A 17,894-nucleotide genomic window follows, 5' to 3' on the forward strand; every position below is an offset into this window, starting at 1 on the left:
TACGAGTTATGAGAATTTCTTCAGAAAATGGACAATCTCGTTGTACATTCGATATGGAGCGTCCAGACCCCAGATGAAGTCTAAATGTTGCCACTGCAGAATCTCTTTGTGATAGACCAGGTTATCCAGTTCCTTTAGTAATAGGGCCATATCGGTACGGTCAGCCAGCCTGTCCCTCCCCCCACTCCACACAGCTGTTGGAACCTTCATGTCTTTTACTTTGTACAAAGGAGGAGTACTCTAGAGGGGAAAAAAAGAGCGAAATGGTACAATTGCTTTTGCCAATTAAAATAAACTAGCAATTATAAAGGTTTCATGGTTACATAACTGCATCTATGATGCTGTAAGTCTATAAAAATCAACTTCATAAAATATTTAAGTATTCTGAGGATAGTTTTACCTCTTAAGGTCTCATTTCTGACCTAATATTGCATGCATTAGCAGTGTAGTCACTTTATGATATTTTTCTCCTTAGAGTACTATCATAAAGACCGATGAGACCTTGCTCAAGACAAAGCAGACCAATATAATATCATAGCAGACACTTAAGCCATGCTTACAGTGAAATTCCAGTATGCATGGGGAATGGGGGTCCCAGATGGTGGCAGAGCATGGGGCCTCTGCCTCTCATGTGCACCAGTGTTTTGGTGATTTTTAATTTTCTAGTTGGGAAGATGCAGTTGGCCTAAATTAAGCTCGGTGTCAGCGGCGGTGCCGGCTATTTTCCTTCCGGGGTCACGCAGCGCTGAGATTAAGCAGCCATGTCAGTCCGCTGCACGCATGCGCTCCCGGCAGCTAGCTTTCTACATAAAAATTGGCTTCAAACTAATTTCCAAGAGTTTGACAAGACCATTGCAAGCTCGAACATTTAGGTAGGGGTCACACTTGTCTTCCAGTTATCAGCGTGAGTTTTTTGACACTGCTGCATTGCTGTCAATTGTTTTTCTACATGTGAAAAACACATTCAAGGATGAATTAGCGGCCCATTGGTTAACAATGGTCCTCAGTTTTTATGAAGTTTGACAGCTGCCTCAGGAGCAAAGGTGGATGTGAATGGTTTAATGCATATAAAAAAAAATGTCCAGGATTTTGTTGGTAGCATAACCATTCACAAATGCATGAAATGTGTAACCTATACAAGAAAATGGCTACATGAAACTGAGTGGCAATAAAAGCAAAACCTTCATCTTTGTCTCCAAGTTCTTACCTGATTGTAATACTTTCTGTTTAGCTTAGAGCCCCAGTCATAAGCTTGCAGACGGCCGGAGTGTACAGCCTACGTAGTGAGTGAAGAAATAGAGTTACAGCAGTGACATGGTTAGAAACAAGGGGCTTGAATCATCAAGCTGCGCTACTAAAGCAGCACAGCTCAATGTGCTGTAGTGCGCGCTATGCATGCCTTACATAGCGGCGCTGGTTGCCATGTAAGGAGCGTGCCTTCCTTAGTTACGTGCATTGCTTCCTTAGCAATACGCGTAACATTAGCTGCGGGTGTTCCTGTTCCTGTGAAGTATCGCTACTGCGATACTTCACTCGCGGCCGCTACTGTGTTCACTTACATTGTTATGTAAATTAACACAGTAGCGGCCGCGAGTGAAGAGTGAAGTATCACGGTAGCGATACTTCACAGGAACAGGACCACCCGCAGCTAATGTTACGCGTATTGCTAAGAAAGCAATGCACGTAACTAAGGAAGGCACGCTCCTTACATGGCAGCCAGCGCTGCTATGTAAGGCCTGCATAGCGCGCACTACAGCACATTGATGAATCAAGCCCATAGCACTGTATTGTGTTAGGAAATATTATGATATCAAATGCTTCATAACTAGAAATATAAATTTTGTATAACCAAGGGTGGGATATATTGGTTTAAAAAACACAAAATGCAGGCTCCTCACCTTGAACTAGGACTTTTAAACACTTAGATAGTGGGGATTAATGGGGAGGGGTATGGCAAGCAAAACTAAAAATGAACTTCCGCACACTCGTGCAAATCCTCATGCACCGTGTAGACACTGGGCTACCTACGCTGTGTATGTGACTATGCAAGAGACTTTATTCTTGTAACGAAGATCCCAGCTTTTAACTTAGCTGTAGGGACAGCATTGATTGCTGCATGAAGTGCGGAAGTTCATTTTGATGGATATATTGGTTTGCAAGGGAAAAGTTAGCTCTAATGGGTGATGTGTTAGAAACAGGAATAAACGGCAAACCTAAGAATCTGATGGCCAAGAACAAGCGCTAAAATGGGATGTTTAAATGACTAGGCAGCAGCAACTTGAAAAAATTATAATAATACAATAATATTAATAATACAATAACATTTCTATAGCGCTTTTCTCCCATAGGACTCAAAGCGCTTAGGCTCTCTCAGATTCAGTAATTAGTAGGATGAAGTATTCACACAACAAATGTTATATTTCTGCAAATGCCAAACTGAACAGGTGGGTTTTCAGTCTGGATTTAAACACGTCCAGGGATGGGGCTGTCCTGATCTGTTGAGGTAAAGAGTTCCAAAACGTAGGGGCAGCATGACAGAAGGCTCTGGGACCAAACGTTTCCAAGTGGACTCTGGGTATGACTAGATTATTAGAACCTGTTGATCTGAGAATGCGGGGATTGCTACGCAGCTGCAACATATCTTTCATGTATCCAGGGCCTAGATTATTCAGGGATTTAAATGTCAGTAGGCCGATCTTGAATAGGACCCTCCATTCTATAGGTAGCCAGTGAAGGGAGTGCAGGACTGGCGTTATGTGGCAGTGACGGGGTTGGTTGGTTAGCAGTCTGGCAGCAGTATTCTGTATCAGCTGTAGATGGTACAAGGCCTTTTTTGGAAGACCAGTGTAGAGAGCATTGCAGTAGTCCAGTCGGGATGTGATGAAGGCGTGGACTAAGGTTGGCAGATCTTCTGGGGGCGATGAGGTGCTTGATTTTTGCAATGTTCTTCAGGTGAAAATAGGATGATTTCACCACAGCAGAGATTTGAGTTCTGAAGTTTAAATCCCAATCAATTAGAACTCCCAGGCTACGCACATGATCAGAGCTGCGTAGATCCGTGCCTCCTATTCCCAGTGGTGAAGACTGCAAGTTAAGTTGTTTTGTTATCATGCTCTGCCCTCCAATCAGAAGGACTTCAGTTTTGTCTGCATTTAGTTTCAGCCAGTTGTCATTCATCCATTTCTGTAGTTCACATAAGCAGGCGTTTATAGTTAGAGTTGGGTCTGTCACACCAGGCTTGAAGAAAAGATATAGTTGAGTGTCGTCTGCATAGCAGTGGTATGTCAGGCCATGTTTTTGGATTAGTTTTCCCAGCGGTAACATGTAAATAGTGAAAAGCAGGGGAGAGAGGATTGAGCCCTGGGGCACCCCATACTTAAGTGATACAGGGGTGGACAGGAAGGGCCCCATAGACACTTTGTGGGTTCTGCCACTCAAGAAGGATTGGAACCACTGAAGAACTATGCCATCAATGCCGCAGTATTCCTGTAGCCTGTTTATCAAAAATTAAGTTGTGTGGGGTGTTGTAAGTATTCTCCTCCCTGAAAGCTTACCCTTTAAGCCATTCACACCTATACTCTCTAAATTTACACTCCTAAATTTCTCCTTCCACATCCAGTTGACTGCCAGCTTTTTCTCCAGTCCTCTGATATTTCTGCCCAGAGCTGGGACAAGGTCCTTGAGCACCCAAGGCTGAGACAGCAAACTGCGCCCCTCCATCCCTCCCACTTCAGCCGTCACACACTGATTGCTATTAGACTAAGAGGTGCCCCAGAGCCCCCAACCTCCCCAACACCTTAATCTCTAGTTATCTGGCTTGCAGTCACTGTCATGTATACCCTTTTCTTATTTCTTTCTGCTTCAAACACAATTGGGAATGACAGCTGAATGAGTTGTGCGCCCCCTCCTACACTGCGCCCTGAGGCTGGAGCCTCTCCAGTCTCGGCCCGGCCCTGTTTCCTCCCAAAACACATTCATCACTCTCCAAACCTTAACCTAAAGGATACCAGACCCGAAAGGCTCTGGTAAAAACTGAAGCTGTACTGGGTAGGGGGCAATAATCAAATATTCACACACCTCCTGTTCCTCTCCATCCCTCACTGCTCTTCTCCAGTCAGTCCCGTTCTCCCGGGCGACATTGGCGACTCCAAACTCGAACACACTGTGCCGCGCATGTGCAGTATGTCCGTTCTGCTCCCCTGTGGCCATGTAGTGATGTCACAGGACAGGAGCGCGCTCGGTCCTGCATCCTGGCGTGAGCACTGATTTGCAATGTGTGGAGAGTGAGCCACAAGGGATCAGAATAGACATACTGCGCATGCGTGGCACAGTATGTCCATGTTTGGAGTCGCCGAAGTCGCCTAAAAGAACGGGACTGGCTGGAGAAGTGCGGCGGGGGACGGAGGGGAACGGGAGGTGCGGTGAGTATTTGATTATTGTCCGCACCCACTACAGCTTCAATTTCTTGGCTCTGGTATCCGTTAATCTATCTGGTACTCAGTGGCTGCCTCAGATATGCAGCTTACTAACGTATTGCTGTACCTTTTTATTTCCTCCCAAGTCTTGTAGATAGTAAGCTCACAAAGCTAGGGCTCTCTTCCTATTGTTTCTTGTAGCTGTTGTATGTTTTAACCACTTCACCCCAAAGGCGTTTTTACCCTTATGGACAAGAGCGATTTTCACCTTTTAGTGCTCATCCCTTTCATGTGCCAATAGCTTAATCATTACTAATCACAATGAAATGATCTATATCTTGTTTTTTTCACCACCAATTGGGCTTTTTGGGGTTGATATTAGTTTTCAGTAATAACTTTATTTTCTATGCATTTTAAAGGGAAAAGCAAGGAAAAAATGAAATATACTATTTGTCCAATTTCATCCCCTATAGTTTTAATATAAACACTGCTACTATACATAAAAACCACACATTTTATCTGCGTATTTGTTCTGGTTATCACAAGATTTGAATTATGCCCCTAGTACAAAGTATGGTGACAATATAGTATTTGGAAATAAAGGTGTATTTTTTCTTTGGTGGTTTTTTTCCCCACTATTTTCACAAGCACGGGAATGCACGTGTATGCGCGGGAGCACGCATGCACACAGCGGCAACAGCACTGCCTGACTTATAAAAATGTCCTGGAGCCATTAAGAGGCTCTAGCAGGACGTTTGTATAAGTCAGCTTGTCATTAAGTGGTTAAACATGGTTTGTTTCAGTCAATCACCAAAGAAGATGATGACATCATATTAATCACTAATAACATATAGCTAAAAAACTGCATTATTATTTATAAATTGCAGATGTTGGTAAATAATATATATTTTGTAGAATTCATATACAGTTAGAGGGTCTGAGGGTATTTTCTGAAAGCAAAGAATTGATTTGTTAAATTGTACTCCTATTTGCCACTAAGGACCCCTTTATATGGATGCCTGAATGCTGCCCTCTCTTATACATGTTCATGAGACTGGCACTTCTGGAGAGGCCACAAAGGCCCACGCCTTGGCCGTCAGCAGCCCAAGGGGGGCACCTGAACATAAAAGAGAAGTTGCTACATAGGAAAGAGAAGGCTAAAAATGGGAGCATTGCATGGAAAAAAGGAAAAATGATGCCCAAGGCAGCTGTTCATGAAGGAAAGGGCTGCAGTAAATGGATGATACACATGGGAGAGGGGGCTGCTCATGAAAGGGGAGCCACTACATAATCGGCACAAAAAGTATAACTCCAGCCTTGCTGCCCACCACCTGCGCTGGATGCTTGCAGCCACCTACAAGGACATTGCAGGCAAAAAGAAACTGTTGACCAACTGCCAGTCGTCCATGTCCCAGTAGTGCAGTAATTACTAGTAAGTAGTGTGAAGTTTTCTTGATCAAGATTTTAATTCTGCTTACATTAGAGCCTCTTTTCGACATGTGCGCTGCTGTATCTGTATTTCACTGCATAATAATTCAGCATTTTACATGTGTGGAACTGTGTGGAGTGTTTATTGTTTGTTATCATAGTTTCTGCTTTGGCAGTTATATGTTAACCCTGTTTATAATATAAATATGCAAAATATTTCCCAACATACCTGTGACCAATGGCGCATATTCCGCACAGATGTCCCAGCAGGACAGTGAGAAACGTACACAGGCACCCGAGTCTGCAGATTGCAATGGAGGAAACGCATAAACATGTTAAGATAAAAAGTAAATCTCATTTGTCTGTCGCAATATAGAAATAATGTCATTTTAAAATGAACCAGAGGTGAAAATAAACTGATGAGATCAACAATTATATTTATCCTCCTACTCCTAAAAATGACCTTTTTAAGTATCCCGGGATTTTCTTAAAGGGAAGGTTCAGGGAGGGTGGGTAAAAAATAAAAATCAATTTCCACTTACCTGGGGCTTCCTCCAGCCCGTGGCAGGCAGGAGGTGCCCTCGCCGCCGCTCCACAGGCTCCCGGTGGTCTCCGGTGGCCGACCCGACCTGGCCAGGCCGGCTGCCAGGTCGGGCTCTTCTGCGCTCCAAGGCCTGGAACTTCTGCGTCCCACGCCGGCGCGCTGACGTCATCGGACGTCCTCCGGGCTCTACGTCCGATGACGTCAGCGCGCCGGCGTGGGACGCAGAAGTTCCGGGCCTTGGAGCGCAGAAGAGCCCGACCTGGCAGCCGGCCTGGCCTGGTCGGGTCGGCCACCGGAGACCACCGGGAGCCTGTGGAGCGGCGGCGAGGGCACCTCCTGCCTGCCACGGGCTGGAGGAAGCCCCAGGTAAGTGGAAATTGATTTTTATTTTTTACCCACCCTCCCTGAACCTTCCCTTTAAACATTTAAATATTTACAAAGTAGGTTGAATGTTTTACTGTCTCTAATCAGTGGCAGCCTATTATGTGTCCCAGATTTAGAAAAAGGTCAGTAGTTCATGTAGTTTAGTACAAATAAGGAGACCGCATATAGATAGCTTCTTCAATGTCTGTATTGAGGCCTTGTTTACATTCGGCAGAGCTATCGCAAGCGCTGAGCGATTTATACTGTGATTTTTCGAAGAGCTTCTCCCTGCGATTTGCACTTAGAAAAGCGTTTTTCTAAGCGCTTTTGTGAAGCGATGGTATTTTTTCACTTCCTGACATTAGTCAGGAAGTGAACTCTTGTACCCGGAAATGAATAAATACAATGTATTTATTCATAAAAGCGCTTGGGAAATCGCCAATCAAGTTGCTTTTCATGCGCTTTGCGATTTCTCTATACTTTCTATTGAAAAGCAAACGCTCAGAAAATGGTACATGCAGCGCGTTTGCAATTCAATAGAAAGCGGAGCGCTTATATATGAACACTCCCATAGGAAATCATTACACAAGCACTTTTAGAGCGATTTCCAAAATCTCCAGTGCTTAAAGGGGAACTGAAGAGAGAGGTATATGGAGGCTGCCATGTTTATTTCCTTTTAAGCAATACCAGTTGCCTGGCAGCCCTGCTGATCCTCTGCCTCTAATACTATTGGCCACAGCCCCTGAACAAGAATGCAGCAGATCAGGTGTTTCAGACTTTAAAGTTAGACCTGACAAGACTAGCTGCATGCTTGTTTCTGGTGTTATTCTGATACTACTGCAGAGAAATAGACCAGCAGGGCTGCCAGGCAACTGGTATTGATTAAAAGGAAATAAATATGGCAGCCTCCGTATACCTCTTACTTCAGTTCCGCTTTAAAAAAATCTGCAAACGCTCATAGTGTGAACAAGCCCCAACAGCATACATAGCTGACAGAGGCACACTTCATGTACTTTATAACTCCCTGCCCTCAGAAGTTGTATTCTGCCTGGAAAACTTTTATGGTTGTAATTTGCTTATCAGTGATGTTTACTGTATTCCCCGACAAGACAGAGGCTGCCACTTTCATGCCTAGAAATTAACTCTTTCAGGCTGCAAAATAAAAGAAGTAAAACAGCCTGGTTACTAATATGCTTTGTACTGTACATATACATGTTTATATCATCATATCACATATCGTCTCAGATAAACTTTAAAGAATAATCTGGTGTAATTAAAGATCAAAATCTTTTTCTTTTTGTCCTTATATTTTGAATCCACTATACATACTTTCCTTCCTTTGGATGTGCTGCTAATTTTAGAATCTAGAACCCCCACATACCCATGCAGAAATCAAAATGGTTAAATGGTTACATGGGGAGATTTTTACATTTGTCTTACAAACCGAAAACAAACTGATTTTCATGGCTGTTGTAAAATAATGCATTATGGGTCCTTTTATACCAAGTGAAAGTGATATTTAGAAATGTTGTCAGCTTTAGGTCCATTTTACTCATCATGTTCACACTATACTGCAGGTTTCCAAAGAGCAGTAGAGCAGAAAGAATGTACTGGCAAGTAGACAAGGATGCAAGGTCCGACTCCGGTCAGATTGTTTAAATGCAAATATACTGTATACAGTATATATATTACATTCTATCTGCTATTCAGATTTCTAACATGTAAGTAATTAGAATTTTGTGTGTGTACATGTGTATGTGCAGATCATAAGTAAGATAATTATAGCCATCCTAACAATAAAATATGTATACTGTCTGTATGTGATGATGTTTTCATTTGTAACACCAAAAAGTTACAGGATTCGTTTTCAGGAGCCCCCAGTTCCTTCGTCAGGTTGCAGGTATCACTACTGGGCAGTAACACCAGCATCTGCAAATCAGGAGCCATTTCTGGCACATTCAATATAATCCATTTCTTTTAACCAGTTCTTGATGGAGCAAGCCTGGTCACATTTCCAAAACTTGACCACGGCCAAAAATTGTCTTAAAAGTGACTTCTAATTTTTTTTGATAGGCATAGGGAATACTAGTAAAAGTAAAGACTCAGGGTTGTCAGGAACGGAGATGCCTAAACATTCATCTGCAATTTTACACATTTTTGACCAGAATGGAAGCAACCTAAAAAAATAACTTTTAAGCATTTTGGAATCTAAAAAGTTGCAAAAAGTAGGTGAAAAAGTACTACCAAAATTGTTTGGAGTGTTTTCTCACTTACGGGGGGTTTAGAAGGTACTCACTTTTTCTCCTAAGTTTTGTCCTAGATGATATTTTCACACTTCGTCATAAAATGTCCTTCTACCAGCAAGCAAGAATATACTCAAAATGATTTTGAAAGAACTTTTTTGCCAGTTTTGGGTACTTTTTCAATTGTAAAAAGCTTAAAATATTTTTTAAAGAGAGCATGAAAATTATCTCCCAGGATAAATCGGGAGAAAAAGCATGATTGCCAATCTGCAGTACCAATCTGCCCAGACAAACCATTTTAATTAAAACCTGAATATGATGGCAAAAATGTGAAGGACAGAAAATATAGAAGTCAGAATGTTAACAATATTAAGTACAAAAGATTATGCTTTCCGCACTAATCGTGTTTGTTGGTTTGTTTTCATTGCTATCGGACAGCTTGGTGGCCACTTTTACTTCAGCAACATCCTTCTCTACCCCATTCCTGATCTGTTTATGACTGTTTATACTGATTATTATGTACAGGGTTTATTGTCTTGTCAGTTAACTGTCCCTCGGAGGGGCTTACAGTCCAATCCCTACCAGAGTCATATATCTATGTATGTATCCTGTAGTGTGTGTCATAATCTAAGGCAGGCATGGGCATGGGCAAACTTGGCCCTCCAGCTGTTAGGCCCCGTTCACATCACAGAACGCAGGCGCGTTCCGTTCAGAACAAAACGCACAGGAACGCACGTCATGTGCGTCTCTGTGCGTTGCGTGGCTGATCCCATTCACTGAAGGTGAATGGGACAGCCGCGCGTTTTGTTAGGAAACGCGTGCAGCATGCGTTCCCGGACCGCACAGGTCCGGAACGCATGCAGTGTGAACATCAGACAGTGTAGTCTATGCACTGTCTGATATCGTGCGTGTCGGCCTCCCGCACGCGTTCCCGAAATGCGGACGGGAACACGTGCAATGTGAACGGGGCCTTAAAGGGATAATGTAGGGGTCGGGGGAAAATGAGCTGAACTTACCCGGGGCTTCTAATGGTCCCCCGCAGACATCCTGTGTTGGCGCAGCCACTCACCGATGCTCCGGCCCCGCCTCCAGTTCACTTCTGGAATTTCTGACTTTAAAGTCAGAAAACCACTGCGCCTGCGCTGCCGTGTCCTCGCTTCCCCTGATGTCACTAGGAGCGTACTGCGCAAGCACAGACCATACTGGGCCTGCGCTGTGCGCTCTTGATGACAGCGGGAGCGAGGACACGGCAATGCAGGCGCAGTGGTTTTCTGACTTTAAAGTCAGAAATTCCAGAAGTTAACCGGAGGCGGGGCCAGAGCATCGGGGAGTGGCTGCGCCAACACAGGATGTCTGCGGGGGACCATTAGAAGCCCCGGGTAAGTTCAGCTCATTTTCCCCCGACCCCCCTACAGTATCCCTTTAAGGATCTACAAATCCCACAATGCATTTGCCTTTATGAGTCATGACTGTGGCTGTCAGACTACTGCAATGCATGGTGGGACTTGTAGTTCCTCAACAGCTGGAGGGCCAAGTTTGCCCATGCCTGGTCTAAGGTCAATTTTAGGGGTAAACTTATCTGTATGTTTTTGGGGTGTGAGAGGAAGGGCCTTTTTGGTCCATTGTGGCTCCTTACACACTCCAATGAGTTCTGGTTTACCATGAGCTTGCTGGGTAGTCTGTAACTCTGGGATGTGAAAGGAAACTAAAGTGCGCAGAGGAAACCCACGCAGACATGGGGAGAACATACAAACTGTGATCTGAACTAGTGACCTAGCGCTGCAAGGCGAGAGTGCTATCCACTACAGCACAGTGATGCCCACATACTACTGCCCACCTATTTGATTTCTGTAATATCTTTGCCCCATACAAGCAGTTCCAGATTATATAAAACACTTACCATATTAAGATTCCATTTATTGAAGCCACACAATAGGAAGAAAACATTCCCACACAGCTCCTCAAGCACCGGTAGGCTGCAAAACCTTTTGGCCATCCATTTGATCATGTTTGATGATGGTAGAAATTGTTTTCGTCCAAAAATGGACTGCAGTTACAAAGAAAGAAATATTATTTATAGAATAGTAATTCAGCCAATATATAAAGCTGCCATGGCAGTTTTATGAAAATAAACTGATAAGATAAACAATTACCGTATATTTATCCTCCTACTCCTAAAAATGACTTTTTAAGTATCAAATGGTTTTCTTTTATATTTAAACAATTACAAAGTAGGTTGAATATTTTACTGTCTCTGATCAGTGGCAGCCTATTAAAGGATACCAGAACCCAAATCACAATGTAAAAAAAAAGACATGGTATGCTGTCAGGAGGGTGTGAGCCCGGTCTTACCGCTCCTTTGTTTGCAACCTGTGTGCCTCCATTCCCCTGTTCTAGACCCCGTTAGCGGCTCCCAACCCCAGCGTCCACTATGGAAATACTGCGCTGTGCATGTGCAGTATTTCCCCCCCCCCCCTCCCCTGTGCCCGCGGCTACGTCATTGTTAGACACGCCCATATGGTGATGACGTAGCTGCGGGCACAGGGGGAGAAGGAAGTAAATACTGTACTGCGCATGCGCGGCGCAGTATTTCCATAGTGGACACTGGGGTCAGGAGCCGCTAACGGGGTCTAGAACAGGGGAACGGAGGCACACATGTTGCAAACAAGTTAGCGGTAAGAGAGGGCTCACACCCTCCTGACAGCATACCTTGGGCTTGATTCACTAACACAAATAGCATGTCTTATCAGAGTTAACATGCCTTATCAGAGTTACTGCGCCTTATCAGAGTAGCATAGCGAGTGCTACGAACGTATGCCTGCTAATTGGCAATGACGAGAGCTCCACTCGTCCTGCCCTGAGCCCCTGAGGGTCCAATCACTTTAAAGGACATTATCCCCACACTTTGATTGGCCCAATAGGCTGCCTGTCACTTGACAGGAAACTTGATAGGCAGCCTATTGGGCCAATCAAAGTACGGGGATAATGTCCTTTAAAGTGATTGGACCCGCAGGGGCTCAGGGCAGGACGAGTGGAGCTCTAGTCATTGCCAATTAGCAGGCATAAGTTTGTAGCGCCAGCAATGCTACTCTGATAAGGTGTGTTAACTCTGATAAGGCGTGTTAACTCTGATAAGACATGCTATTTGTCTTAATGAATCAAGCCCCATGTCTTTTTTTATATTGTGGCTTGGGCTCTGGTATTCTTTAAGTGTCCCAGAGTTAGGAAAATGGTCAATAGTTCATGTATTTTATCTCTCCCTGCCCTCAGAAGTTATATTCTGCCAGGAACTTTTATGGCTGTCCAGTGATGTTTACTATATTCCTGACAAGGTTCTGGCAAGACAGAAGCAGTCACTTTCATGCCTAAAAATTAACTCTTTCAGGCAGCAAAGCAGCCAGGTTATTAATATATGTTTTATGCTCGGGGCTGATCACGGCTGAGCGGCAGACCACGGGAAGTCAGCGAGGGACCTACATGTGTTTATGGGGTGAGAGGAAGCCCCAGGTAAGTATTGATTCTTTAAATTTACTGAGCTCTGGTTTACTTTAAAGGGGGAAAAAAATCTTCATTACGTTTTATGGTAATCCTAAAAAAAAAACTGAAGTTTTAACTTCTGAACACTCCTGGGAGCACCTAAATAGTTACGCCACAGTGTTTACTTATTATCAGAAAACCTAGGCACACAGCTCACAACCCTTATTCACAACTGCAATGGCAATGGCAAGGCTCTGATTTCCTGGTCATGATCACGTGTTAAACCAGGAAGTCATCACAGGAAATCAGAACTTTAAAAATCTATCCACTGATCAAATGGATCACATGATTCTCCATGAGCTCTCCTGATCATGGAGAATCATGTGATCAGTTTGATCAGTGGATAGATTTTTAAAGTTCTGATTTCCTGTGATGACTTCCTGGTTTAACACGTGATCATGACCAGGAAATCAGAGCCTACAAATCTAACAAGTTGATCATCAGTTTGAGCATATCAAACTGATTGCATGCTTCTCCTAAGCATTGACGTCCATCTCCCTAAACAAACACAGAAACCACAGCAGTGAATTTCTTAGAACCTATATGTGTTTTCATTGTGTGCTGTGCAAGAATTCAGGTCCATAAAGATTCTCATACCTCAATAAGACAGTCTGGAAGATATTTGGAAGCTGCAATGGGGCCAATAGGATACCGCACAGTAGCTACTGGACCAAGGGCAAGAAATAGTTTGATTTTTTGAGCCAGTTGGGGCATGGTAGAGAATGCAATAAATGCTATGAAAGTAAAGACAAAAAAAACCCAACAATCAATAAAAGAAAGAAGGCCCAAGAGATACATTACTATTTAAACATGCTGTATTTAATGTTTACGTGAACAAAGCTTTAAGCTGGCCATACACGTATAGATTTCCACCCAATATTCCAAGATTGTTGATTCCTTTCTGAAAAGAATCAATTCAGAAGGAATAGATTCCTTCCATACACTGCACATCAATTTCCAATAGATTCCAGCAGGCAATCTATTAAAAGTCGATCGAACTGCAGAGTAGCACTGTTGGATGCAGTGCAAAGCTATAGGCCATCAATCTGCCAGTGCTTCTGCCCTGCCTCCGATTGATTTACATTTGCCATCCTGTCCGATCAATACTTTTGACTGATTTTTAGTCAAAATCGATCAAAAATTTACATCATTTTGAGGAATCGATTCCCAGCAGATTAATTCAATCTGCAAGCAATTGAAAGATAAAATTGAAGAATGTATGGCCACCTTTTGACGTTAATTATACATATAGAATAATCCTTGACTCCAGTAAATTGTTATAGGACTCACCTATTGTCGCTCCCTGGGAATGGCCGATGTAAAATATCTGTTGTTGTCCTGTCTTCTTCAAAATAAAGTCTATAACAGCAGGAAGATCCTTCTTTGCCATCTCATCATAGCTGAAAGAAAAGAAGATAAGGTTCTACTTGAAACAACTCAATTTAGTTCATCAAAGCCCGAATCTTCTTTTTATGAAACAATGACGTACCTCTTCCATAAAGCACTGAAAATGAACTCTATTATATCTCCATACGTAAAATAATATGCTACTAACGTGTGGGCTGAAAACCATAATCAAGGCGAAGAAAAACAGAGGAAGGAATATTACATGTGATTTTTTTAAAATAGTCATGGATTACCATGAGGGGCAGAAATAAGATAAAGTTACTAGGAATTCTGCTTTATTCTACTATTCTAATCCTTATGGTAATTAATAAAGGATCCTTTTTCTCATTTATTTGGTGTTGGCTATCCACTCACACCAATTAAGAGCGCATCAAAATAGTGTATAGCCTCTCCCTCTATGCACATCAATTACAACTGGACTTCCCAGGACCCAGCTACATGCAACCCAACTTCTTTGTGTCCTCCTAGGTGCCCCATCTCTATGGTGAGAGCTCCGTCTGTCACATGATGACAGATGGCTCTCTTACCATAGAGCCGTCGCACCTAGGAGGACACTATGAAGACTTGCTGCGTGTGGCCAGATACAGAGAAGGTGAGTTGTATCCCGCTACACTGCGTAGGGGATGGCTACTTAAACTGACGTTTCCTGTGTACACATCAGATATAATACAGGCACAATCAGATGCAAAAATATGGTGACTGCTTTACTGCAGCAGCACAAATAACTTGTTTTTTTATTACGTTTTTTTGACTAAGCACTTCTATTACTGTTACTGTATATTTATAAGTTATTTGTGATGACTACTAGCTGATCAATAGAACATTTTATCATTTTTTTTCTTTTAATTTCATGTTAAATTTATTAGGCGTTGAAGTCTATGCATTTCTTCTTGACTCTGGACTCCCCAACTCCACAGCCCTAATCACATCACATAGTAACAAACAACGCATGCAAGAATACCTTGCAAAACAATATTCTCCCTCTCGCATTGATAGTAAAAGTGGACCTTCAGTTAGAACACAGCATTTTTTGACGTACCTAAAATTCCAGAATTTAACTTCTTTAGGAGACCAGATCTTGTGTTTCCGGGACCATGTGTTCCCCCTACTGTTTCCCATCCAGACATCATAGCCAGCATCAGCCAGAATAAACCCCAGGCTATTATACTCAAAGTTAGTGACCCAGTTACTAGCATCTGCCAGCAGTCCGTGTTGCAATAACACCACAGGCCTGGAACCTAACACATGGGAACCAATAAAAGGATTAGTTAGCAATATCATGCATTTCCCTAAGTAGGCCCATAACAGGTGCATGAATCCAAACCAAACTTTGCTCCATTTAGGCCCATATACTGTACAGTTTCTCACACAAGTGAGTTCGCCTGCTTTTCATGGGATAACACTGAAGATGTGACACTTTGATACAATGTAAAGTAGTCAGTGTAAAACTTGTATAATAGTGTAAATTTCCCATCAAAATAACTCAACACACAGCCATTAATGTCTAAAACGCTGGCAACAAAATTGAGTACACCTCTAAGTAAAGAGGCAGCAACAAGCTACAGGGCCGATATGAAATTATTTCTTCTGACTTTTCTCCTAGGAGATACATTTTCAACTTCTTATTAAAATAAACTGACACTTTTCAATTGAAAAAGTACCAAAACATAGTCGAAAAAGTGCTGTCAAAATTATATTGAGTATTTTCTTGCTTGCTGGTTGTTTAAAGGGAATTTTATTAACAAACTGTGAAAATATGACCTAGGAGAAAACTCAGGAGAAAAAGTGAATTGCATATGGGCCAGACTGTCATGTATTGCGTGGACTGTTTTTAATTGTACACACCTCCGAGGTGGTGAAGTTCAGAGCTCTGATATATTGAGGAAAGACTGTATCTGAAGGAATATATATATATATATATATATATATATATATATATATATATACACACACACACACACACACACACATACCCTGGCTATTAAGGAATTAGGGCCATAAAACGTTTCCTAGCAGAGAACAACTTCTGAGAGCAGGGATAGATAAAAAAAAGTCAATAGTTTATGTATTTTAGCACTGGGACACTTAATAGACTGCCATTGAGCAGAGACAATAAAACATTTAATTTACTTTGTAAATGTTTAAACATAAAATAAAACAAAGGGATATCTAAAAAAAAAGTAATTTTTAGTAGTATGAGCATAGATACAATAATTTATCTCATTAGTTTATTTTCACCTCGGCTTCACTTTAACACTGCAGTGTGGTTTGGGTTGTAAAGTTGTGTATAGCGTGTCTTGTTTGAGGTCATATATTTTGAAGGCAAGCTTATTTATGTAGTGGCTGGATAGTGTACTGGTTAAGACTGCTACTGCCTGTAGAGCGCCATAGTGGCTGCAGCTCTGGCACTTTGAGTTTGCCAGGTGAGAAAGCGTGATATAAACGTTCTGGGTCTTGTCTTTGACTGATATGTATGCACAGCAAAGGTAGTCCTGGCAAAGCCAGCAACACCTTATTGTTGGCTCATTTGCTATGTTCATGTTGGTCATGTTCTCTTCACACCTAAGTGGTTCTCAATAGGCATTCTCATTAGGAGTGTAACTCATAAAGCATTTGAACAGGTACATGATACTAGTACATGACCTAAGTGTTTTGGACTTGAAAACAAGGATAGCATGAATATGTTCTGTATTATGTAGTTAAGGGCTGGAAAGGCATTTTTTTGTGTATTTAACGGCCTGCTCAGCCAAAATTATGCTTGTCAAGTCTTAGACAGTCTTAGAAGATCCAATGGCAACAATACCCTAGTGTCATTCCCAATTCAAGTTCCCTTACCTGGAACCTAAAGCAGGGATCACACTTGGGGCAATCATATGCAGTTTCCCCACACACAGAAACACTGCAGATGTGACAGCCCATATCAGGCAATGGGCTGGCTCACATTAGTGTGGTTCCTGCAGGCGGGAATTTTTTTTGGCTGCATACACAATATTTTTTTATTTTTGCACACCACATGTAATTCCTGTTGTCTACATTCATCTGCTGTCAGCTGACTATCGGCTGATGTGTGCAGAAAACACACATTATAAAACAAAAATTAGCCATTTTCCACAGACCCAAGTGTGGTCCCTCCTTAAAGGACCACTATCGGGAGAATCGTAAAATGTAAAATACATGTAAATGAATACAAATAAACAATATGTTTCTTCCAGAGTAAAATAAGCCATAAATTACTTTTCTCCTATGTTGCTGTCACTTACAGTAGGTAGTAGAAATCTGACAGACCCGACAGGTTTTGGACTAGCCCATCTCCTCATGGGGGATTCTCAGGGTCTTGTTTAGTTTCAAAAGCCCTTAGTGAATGGCAGGTGCTCTGTCCAAATGCCAAAAAAAAGTTTGCAGCATGCAGGGAAGCTGGCCAGAATCATTATATAAATCATTTTCAGGGAAGGTCTTTATAAAGAATAAAATCTTTGCTGAAATACCCCATGAAGAGATGGACTAGCTCAAAACCGATCGGTTATATAGCCCGACATCCTCAGCAGCACTGTACAGAGTATATTGTCTTGTCACTTAACTGTTTCTCAGAGGGGCTCACAATCTAATCCCTCCCATAGTCATATGTCTATGTATGTATCGTGTAGCTTATGTATCGTAGTCTAGGGCCCATATTGGGGGAACCCAATTAACTAATCTGTTTTTGGGATGTGGGAGGAGACCATAGTGCGCAGAGGGAACCCAGACAGATCAGGGAAAACATACAAACTCCACGCAGATAGTGCCCTGGCTGGGATCTGAACCTGGGACCCAGCACTGCAAGGCGAGGGTGCTATCCACTATGACATGTTGCCCACCTGCACCACCATGCTGCCCATGGGGAAATATGCAAAAAGGGGGATGATGGGATTGGTGGAAAAGTTTTGGACAGCTGTCTCCCAAATAAGATTGCACTGCTAA

General features: G+C 42.5%; 1 protein-coding gene across 3 annotated transcripts in view; it reads right to left on the minus strand.

Moving 5' to 3' along the window:
• Positions 1-17,894, minus strand: part of LOC137535640 (lysosomal acid lipase/cholesteryl ester hydrolase-like) — a 25,983-nt gene continuing 8,089 nt past the window's right edge. For all 3 annotated transcript variants that reach the window (XM_068257498.1, XM_068257499.1, XM_068257500.1), the window contains 7 exons: positions 14,977-15,175; positions 13,821-13,930; positions 13,128-13,264; positions 10,894-11,040; positions 6,073-6,144; positions 1,208-1,276; positions 1-240 (listed from right to left, as the gene is read on the minus strand). In XM_068257498.1, coding sequence (XP_068113599.1) covers positions 7-240; positions 1,208-1,276; positions 6,073-6,144; positions 10,894-11,040; positions 13,128-13,264; positions 13,821-13,930; positions 14,977-15,175 — 968 coding nt within the window. In that variant the 3' untranslated portion in view covers positions 1-6. The remainder of the gene's footprint in view (positions 241-1,207; positions 1,277-6,072; positions 6,145-10,893; positions 11,041-13,127; positions 13,265-13,820; positions 13,931-14,976; positions 15,176-17,894) is intronic.

This window comes from Hyperolius riggenbachi, chromosome 10, assembly GCF_040937935.1.
Source record: "Hyperolius riggenbachi isolate aHypRig1 chromosome 10, aHypRig1.pri, whole genome shotgun sequence".
In the NCBI taxonomy this organism is placed as follows: domain Eukaryota; kingdom Metazoa; phylum Chordata; class Amphibia; order Anura; family Hyperoliidae; genus Hyperolius; species Hyperolius riggenbachi.